Below are 9,525 nucleotides of genomic sequence, written 5' to 3'. Positions count from 1 at the left end.
ACAAACCACGAATTCTTCATCAAGATCGAATACTCCTACTCAGACTGTTATTATGACTTCTAACTCGTCGCTCCTGTACCATCAAGGTGAGTTTTCCTTTGATCTTGGTTCAATTCAGATTGTATTCAAATTAATCCCAGCCTCCCAAAAGCTTTAGTCATGTCAGGTTATTGATCTTCATCTTATTTGCTTTTATTTCACCTAACAGGCTAGAGTCATCATCATCATCAAGCTTTCAAATTCTATTCAAATTAAACAAAATGCTTTAGATTTAATTCAAAAATATCAATCAACTAACCAAAATGAAAATAATGATGACAATTATGACGATGAAGATCAAAATGAAGACGTAAAGGAAGATGATGATACTAAAGAGATCAAAAATCAGAAAACTAAAATTGTGGAGAGATTTGGAGTAAATTACAAATCGGTTGATTTAATAAAACTGATGATCGAGGTAAGTTCTTAATTCAAATTCTACGAAGGAAAAAGTAGAAGAACAGAAGCCAATTTAATGTGTTTCTTTTTGATGATTGATTGATCGCTTCACTGATTCTAGAGAACTTGAAGCTATGATCAATTTATTGATTACTCCTTTATTTCATTGTTTTCAATTGATCATTTTAGATCCTCTTCAATGGTTAAAAAACTCTTGGAAGCCAGTTCAAAAGCTGAACAAAAGACTACTTCCTATGGAAAATACAATGTGTAAGTCATTTTGTCTATCTTCAATCCAAAACAATTCAAAATATCTTACTGATTTTTCAAAATTTCAAATTAGCCTTTTTAGTTTGATTAATACATCACCTGCACCAATAGAAGATTGAATCCCACTACAATTAGAAGTTTTAAGCAAATTAAATGAAATGAGTTTAACAAATCCAGAAGATATTAATTTACATTTACCTACTTTATTGAAAGTACCCAATTATTTAACTTTATGGAATTTCATTAAATCTAATGAAGGAATTCAATTAATTCAAAAGATTATCAACTTATTAGAAACAAGTTCAAAAAATATAGATGCTGACAATTTATCAATTGTTTATCTTTCTTCAATTGAATTTAATGATTCATTAGATCCAACTTTACAAAGCAAATTAGATAAAATAATTGATCAATCAATTTGATTAACTTTAAACTTAAACAATTGGTATTGTTGGGATTTATTAGACAATATCAAACCCATCTCATGTTACATCCAATCCAACCCAATTCGAAAATCTTGTTATCAATTTTTTTTCAACTTTTGAAATCTGATCAACCCAATACCATCAAGATATCGAGGATTTATTGAATTCAAATACCACTCGACTTTCTACTCCTAGCAAACAATCCATCAAATTTATATCTAAATTGTTGATATTAACTGATTTTTGTTCTAAAAGAGTGGAAGGAAATGTTTCATATCAGAAATTGAAAGTTCTTTATGATTAAAAAGCGAAAGAGATGAAGAAGAAGGAATGGAAGTAGAAGAATGGATCATCAATGATAAGTCTCTCTCCCAACCAAAAAAACCCAACCTCAACCGATTTTCCTGATGATTTTGTGTATTTTTTTGTTCAGCTGTTAAAGCAAAATTAATTTCAGCAAGAGTTTACCAACCTAATCAATTAGTTTATATTAATCAATCTTCTCCTGGATCATCCCCCAACCAAAAAAAAACCAACCTCGACCGATTTTCCTGATGATTTTGTGTATTTTTTTGTTTAGCTGTTAAAGCAAAATTAATCTCAGCAAGAGTTTATCAACCCAATCAATTAGTTTATATTAATCAATCCTCTTCTGGACCATTTGGATATCATGATTGGAAAGTATTGGGTTCTAAACTTTCTCAATGGTCTGATTTGATTGATAATCTAATTGAAGTTGTCGGTCAAAGTTTAAATCACGTGAAATTGGTTGGTGTGACCGTTTAAAAAAGTACATAGAAATGTAGAAAAAAACTGAATGTCTTTATTGGAATAAATGAAACATGAAAAAATAATGGAAGCTTTGATGCAATTCGATCATTTTTGAAATGTTACAGCCGTTTTCATGATTGATGAACACTTGAAGAAAGCTTTTTGAATGTTTTGGCCTGTACCTGTTTACAATTTGCGCTGATCATCCAAAAAGTTTTTCTTCAAATGTTCATCAATTGTGAATACAGCTGTACTTTGGCAAGAAAAAAATCAAAACTTTTGTGTAGCTTTCTTTAGAATTGAAGAGATTAAACTTGACCAAAAAGTGATAGATCCAAGATCTTCATGAAATGACATCACTTTTTTCTTCTTAAAAGTTATGTACACGTAGTGACGTAAAAGCTACGGTTTAATATTTATTTTTTTGAATTTGATGAAATTTTGATTTTTGCTGTTTACCATTCTTTCGGTCAAACCTGTTGATCATTACCTCTCATATTTTGGAGATGAAGCCCTTACCATCTGATCTGAAAAACCAAATGGTCGGAATGCACCTCGCAAAGAAGAGAAAAATTGATATCAGCCAAACTCTAGGGTGTCCAGTCACCACGGTCCAATCTGTCCTTGCCAAATTTAAAGCAGAAGGCTTGGTTGAAAGCAAGAAAACATCCGGCTGACCCTCTCTATTGACCAATTGTGATCTCTGATATCTTGAGTGTGGTGAAAAATCTGGACGGGCTCCAATGTGTGAGATAGTCCAGGGTTCAGCAACAAAGGTGGGCGCTACTACAATCTGGCTGGCTCTTCAATCTCTTGGTTACAACTTGAGGGTAGCAATAGTTAAACCTTTTCTTAATGCTAAACACAAAGCTGCACGTCTTGAGTTTGCAAAACGCTATGTGGCGTGGACGGTGGATGACTGGAAGCGAGTAATTTGGACTGATGAATCAACCTTTGAGATTGGAAAGCTGTATCGCAAAGTTCGGGTTTGGCAAAAAGTGGCTGGGAAATATGAAGCATCCTTGTTGGCACCATCTTTCAAATCAGGCCGTAGTTCAGTGATGGTTTGGGGTGGTTTTGTTCCTGGACACAAGCTCAAGCTGGTCATTATGGAGCCTGGTCGTCAAAACTCGGACAACTTTATTTAGGGGATACAAAGTTAAAACTGGAATTTTTTTCCCAGTTTCCCAGTTTCCCAGATACCGCCAAAAACGCAAACTGGGAAACTGGGAGAACGTGGGAAAGTTCCAAACACAGCCAAGAACAAAAACTGGGAAACTGGGAAAAAAATCCCAGTTTTAACTTTGTATCCCACAATTGAGCAAGTGTATGAAAAATTGTTAGGACCCTTTTTACACGACTCTTCCAATGCCAACAATCTCATTTTGATGGAGGATGGAGCCCCAGTTCATCAATCTAAACTTTCCTCAAAATGGCGTGAAAGAGAAGGAATAGTGAAGTTAAATTGGCCAGCGCAATCACCTGATTTGAACCCAATCGAAAATCTTTGGTCCATCATGAAATCCAAGATCTCAACTAAGCATCCGATCCAGGATCTTGATTCCATGAAGGCCAATGTGTTGGAATCATGGGAGAGTGTACCTACAGAGGAATTGGGATGTCTGGCTGCCTCAATGCCCGAGAGACTTCAAGCTGTCATCGCTGCAAAGCGTGGATCCACCCCTTGGTGATCAGTCAGGTATCTTTCTTTCTCTGCACTCCAGATTTTTCATTCATACATCATTAGATAGAGAAGATGCTGATCCTTTTTTCTTGCTATCTCTAACAGGCACTATTGTACATACAATTAAAGGTTATAATGAAATTTGTAAAAAAAAATCTATTTTTTTTGAACAAAATGACAAAACCGTAGCTTTTGTGTGACTACGTGTACACATACCTCACTCAAAAATTTGTTTTTTACCTTCTTAGTTTATGTTTTTGGTTTTTGGATTAAGTTTTTCAAAATCTGAAACAAAATGAAACTTCATGTACTCTGATATGGAATCCATTAGCGGTTAGGGCCTAGGGGTTAGGGCTTAGGATTAGGGGGTTAGGTTCAGGGCAAGAACATTTTCACTCCACACCAAGTTTATGTGTCAGCACCTTTGTGCAAAGTGCTCATGATTTGTACCAATTGTTGATCTCACCACAATCAGAACTCAGATTTCTCATCACAAGTTACCCATGTGGCAGTACTGATTGGGATTCTGTATTGAAAGAGGTCCATGTTTCTCTTACGGTCAAGTCAACAATCCCAAAATATTCTGTTTTTTTCAGCTCAGAACAGATGGAGGATGTGCAATCCAGAATTAGTGGTGTTTTGAAAGATCACGGCCTATAGTCTCACTTTAGATCTGGATTGACTTGTGCCAAAGTGTTGATAAGTATGGTGATTTTGTATCTGATGTGAGCAAAAGCAAGATATATTTCAGTGTCCACATTTCATATCAACATGATTCTACTATCAGATTCAAACAGAACAAAAGGTCAATTGAATCAAAATTGGAGTATCTCAATGACTACTGTGACTTAAACATCAGTGATGGATCTGGTGTGACCAAAACAGCTACTAAGTGTTAAACAACAATATCCTCAGGCTGGGTGATCCAATATAGTGATGAGATAGATTATACTGCGCTGTAATGCAGCCAATCAACCCCAAGAAAGCTTTCCTCCTCAGGTGATATATCATCCAGCATAGGCTGTAGCATGCTATATGAATTGAACTAAGATAAGCCCATTCTTACAGTGCGGCGCCCGCCGCCCAATTTGGCTAGTTGCCTTTAATCCTTGAGACCGATTAAACAAAAATCAAAACAGAGAGGAATCGGGCCAAGCCTCCACCTCCTCCAATTGCAGAGGAGAAAACATAAAGAGTTGGCCGAAGATGTAGTCCTTTGAAATGAACCTAGGAGTATGGGAGGAAGAATTAAAAGGTACTGGCCTGTATCAGAAGTATAAACACATTCTACAGATGTTTGAAACAGGCTTCTCACAAGGAATTAAGAACACAACAACACCTTCTCACCACTTTTATTGCCCGCCAAATCATTCATCTGCAAGACAAGCAAAAGCAAAGATAGAGGAAAACTTCAAGAAAGAATTATTAGCAGGCCGAATGTACGGCCCATGGCCCAAAGAAGAAGTTTACAAGAAAATCGGCTTCTTTAGAACCAATCCCTTGGGCGCAGTAGTGAATGGTGACAGATTGTTTAGACCTATAAGCGACTTATTGTATCCAAGGCATATAAGAAACATTGAATCAGTAAATAAAAATGTGGATAAAGAAGAATTCGAGACATCTTGGGATGACTTCAAGAAGGTAGAGTGGTTCTTCATAAGTTATGAAGGAAAGCTGTACCTAGGAGTTTTTGACTGGGCCAAAGCTTACCGGCAAATACCAGTAGCAATGGACCAGTCGCAATTTTTGATGGTGTTGGATTTCAATGATGAAGTGCTGCTCGATACAAGGGTACAGTTTGGCGGAGTAGCAGGATGTGGTACTTTTGGTTGGGCGGCGGAAACCTGGAAGGAAATAATGGTGAAGAAATTCAACATGTTAGCAGGTTTCCGTTGGGTAGATGATACTTTATTCGCCAAACCTGTAGAAGATACCAAAGCGGGACAGATGATTGACATCGTAAAAGCAAGTGAGCAAATGGGCGTAGCGACGAACGAAGAGAAGTGGAAGGAGTTTGGTTATACCCAAAAGTACCTAGGCTTTGTGTGGAACGGAGAAACCAAAACAGTTAGCTTACCGCAAGACAAAGTCCAGCTACGGATTAGCCAAATCAATGAGTACTTACAAGAAGCTAAACAATCCTTCAAAGAAACAGAAAGACTCGTAGGAAGGTTGCAACATGCGGCATATGTCTTCCCACAAATGAAGGTCTACTGTGCGGCAATCTATAGGATGTTACAACAGTGGAAACATAAATATGCATTACGTGACATCCCCGAGGAAGTAAAGGAAGACTTGATGATATGGAGAGATACGCTTACAACAGCAAAACCACTTTGAGTGATTCCGAGGCCGGAAACGCAGACAATAGGTTGGGTTGGGGATGCGTTGACGTCCTATGGTTTGGGAATCATTGTAGGAAAAAGATGGTCCCGATTAAAACTAAAGAATGGATGGGATAAAGTAGAACAAGATGGAACGAAAAGAGGAATAGCCTGGGCAGAAACCATAGCAATTAGGTTAGGCTGGATGATGGTGAAGAAGTTGAGGAACGTAGATGGAAACACTTACTTAGCCTTGACGGACAACACCTTATCAGAAGGAGCCGTCAATAACGGGAAATCAAGAGATCCTCTGGTGAACAGAGAGTGGAAAATCATCCAGAAAGACTTACTAGCTCACAATAGCGCGATCGAGGCAAAGAGGGTGAAGTCTGCAGATAATGCAGCTGACGCACTATCTCGAAGATTAGACTCGACCAAAAAGAAATGGGATGAGATTAGGATAGAAATACCAGCAGATTTGGAAAGGTTCATCATACAGACTTGAAATGCAATATAATCCCAGTTTTTGACTTACATTAATTGCCCATGAGACATGTTTGTTGCTACCTGTTTGAGTCTTGAGAAATCATCCTAGTGAGTCTTGAGTCTGTGATTCTTCCTGAAACCTGAGCAGGAAGTAAAGTGAGGTAGAAACCAGGGTGTGAAGTGAGCCATACACCGGCGTGAGGTTGATTGGCCGAGGGACGTGGAATGACAGTTTGACACCTCGCTGGAGAGTGAGAAGGGAAAATACTGATCTGTATGTAACTGACTTGACGCCCAAACAAGCCTGCGTCGGGGCCTTAAACAAAAACAAGAACACGAGTACTGAGCATTGAGGGAGTAAACATCTCCAGTCTACACTCTTCATCTCATCGACAACCTATACTCGTCAGCTCAAATTCGACACCCATGCCACCTTACCGACTACATGGACAACCCATCCAAAACAAACGCAACCCAGAGACTAGTCCACCAGGACACTTCGGTACAGCGCTCAAGTTGGCTTCTAGACCTGGTGCCCACATGGCCACGAGTAGTTGGGCAAAGTCTACGTTGAAAGGTTATTCATCGGGATTATTGAAGTTCATTGAACACATCGAGTCAAAAAGGAAACGTTTTCGATGAATATTTACAAATTCAAAGTAACAACATTTATGGTTTCATCACGTGGGCTGGTTGTTCAGGAGTTATTGATGGAGTCCAACCAAAACGGAAGATTGCCTCGAAAACAATCGATAAATATATTGACGGTATTCAAGCATGGCATCTGGTGACGCACGTCAAGAAGATAAAGTTGGATGATTCAATCGTGAAACTCTTGATAAGAGCTACGAAGAAAGAAGAGGAAGGCATTTTACTCACCAAAAACAAGAAACCGGTAACCGTTCAACAGCTCTTCTCCTTACTAGATTACTGCGAAGGACGCTCGAAGAGACATGAATTTGTGGCAGCGGTAGCACTAGTAGCTTTTTGGGGATTAATGAGGCTAGGAGAAATTTTCAGGAAGTCAAAAGAAGAAGGCGTGGTTTTAAGACGACATGTCAAATTTGGTGAATCAAAGATTGGGACCTGGGTTAAAATTCATCTCAGGAAAGCAAAGACTGCAGCTCCCGGTGTGGTGATCAATTTATGGGATCAATTGAAAAATTCACAATTACCAGTTTACCAGTTTATTAGCAGGATTCAGCAGGAAAGAAAATTCAAAATGGAGGTTTTTGATCAATTGAAGCTCTTGTAGGCTTATGTATTGGTCATTAGGTCAACATTACATCATTTTATTTCACATTATATATTAAGATCATTATAGTTTACTTACAAATTTATTACAAAAAGAAAGAAAGAAAAACATAAGAAAAATTCGAAATTATAGGTATAAAGGTTGGAAAATGGTTTTTAGGTTAGTAAAAATAAAGTTATGGGTATTATGAGGTTAGAATATGAAAGAACAACATTATATGATACTATGACAATTTTAATCTTCAAGGTTGATAAGTAGAAACAGAAGTTATTAGGAAAAAAGCACTTTTTCGAAGTTGGTAAACAAGAGGTACACGTGTAGTTTGGTTGTGTAATAGTGGTAGTGATGGAATTTAAGGTTGCCAAGAGGATTTTCCGGGATTTTTAAGGCTATAGATGATGATGTCATATTACATGAGCAAGAAAAAGATAGTAGTAGCTGTGAAAAGTGAAGAAAATGGGTGAAATTCGTGGAAAATGGAGGTTTTCAGCTAATTACATATGTCAAATGACGTCAGAATAGGTTGGTAGATGGCTCATTCAACGCAGAAGAGTGGATTACATAATGTACAAACTTTAAATCATTAGTAACGGAGGTGTGTGTAAAAAGTTATAAGGCAAATAAAGAATTGGTGTGAATCTCAAATTTACAGTCACAAGTCATATGTAACACTAAAAACCTTAACTTCACAACTCAATATCTTACTCATCACTCATCAGAAGTAGGTCATGTAGGTGTCAGAAATGATCAGTAACACGTGGGCTACAAGATGCACTTTAGTAATCAAAAATTGGAGCACATCTGAAAAAATTCGTAATCTCAAAAATTGGTTTTCAGCTAGTTTACAAGGAAAAAATCACCTGTATTCATCATAAGAAGTGCTGTACATCATATTATTGCGTCATTGATCACTTTTAGCTGTGAAAATTACATCATTTATTAGTAACAAAACCATTACATTGCGTCATCATAGGGTTTTTAGGGAATTTTGGGCGGATTTGATTGGTTTTGAGGCTGTTGACCATTGTAAAAGTTCTAGTACATTGTTATATATACTTTGAGTGGGTTTTGGGACTGTTGTTCCCCTTTTTTTTCTTTATCATTTACGCCATTATTATTTTGTTTATCATCATAAACTTATTTTAATAGTACCTGTTCACTTAAATACGCCCTTTATTACAGTTATAAAGAGAAATTTACTTTAGTTTTATAGTCATAAAGACTTATTGGGAATAATATCAATCAGATATTGCTTATTTTTTTTCAGTTATCAATTGGGAATAACACTATAGCAGTGTTGATAGTAATACAAAGTGTGCTTTTTGAAGTTAAAATTACGTGTGAAGTTATATTTCTCTGGTGCCTTATCAGTACTCAATACAACAGAGCTCTTTCTGATTGTGTTGTTTTAGAAGAGCAGTCCTTAGACAACTTCTACTAGTCATTTTATTAGTAGATTATCCTCTTCCAGCTCTGTATAACCCTTGTTGGGTTATAAGTTCTACACCGGGGAAATACAAGTTATACATTTACAAGAGCAACCTTCAGTGCTAGATCCGGTCGCGGCGATACGTAGGTTGATGGAAATGAACGACACAGAAGATCGCGACGAGCTCTTGTTTAAAATAGACAGCAGACTATTGACAAAGAAAACATTCATCAAACTGGTTGAGGAAGCCTGGGGAGCAGCGAGTGTGAAGACGTGGTCAGGCCATTCCTTTCGCGTGGGAGGAGCTTTGTTATGGGCAAATCTTGGGATTAGTGTGAGGAAACTCAAGAAAGCGGGGAGGTGGAAATCTGATTCGCACAAGAGATACGTAAAGCCTTTCAATGAGAGCGAATTGTTGGCGACGAAGATGTTTTTAGCGGCAA

The 9,525-nt window shown here is 37.4% G+C and overlaps 1 protein-coding gene across 1 annotated transcript; it reads left to right on the top strand.

The window, feature by feature from the left end:
- Positions 1 to 866: 866 nt before the first annotated feature.
- Positions 867 to 1,919, top strand: MELLADRAFT_109042 (uncharacterized protein; the record flags this gene model as incomplete). The annotated part of the gene is made up of 2 exons (XM_007413111.1): positions 867 to 1,008; positions 1,714 to 1,919. 2 exons carry the CDS (start codon positions 867 to 869, stop codon positions 1,917 to 1,919), a joined length of 348 nt encoding a protein of 115 aa, XP_007413173.1.
- Between the last annotated feature and the right edge of the window lie 7,606 nt (positions 1,920 to 9,525).

Source organism: Melampsora larici-populina, assembly GCF_000204055.1.
Source record: "Melampsora larici-populina 98AG31 unplaced genomic scaffold MELLAscaffold_34, whole genome shotgun sequence".
Lineage (NCBI taxonomy): Eukaryota > Fungi > Basidiomycota > Pucciniomycetes > Pucciniales > Melampsoraceae > Melampsora > Melampsora laricis-populina.
Note: the sequence above shows the minus strand (reverse complement) of the source record. Positions and strands in the feature narration are given on the sequence as shown.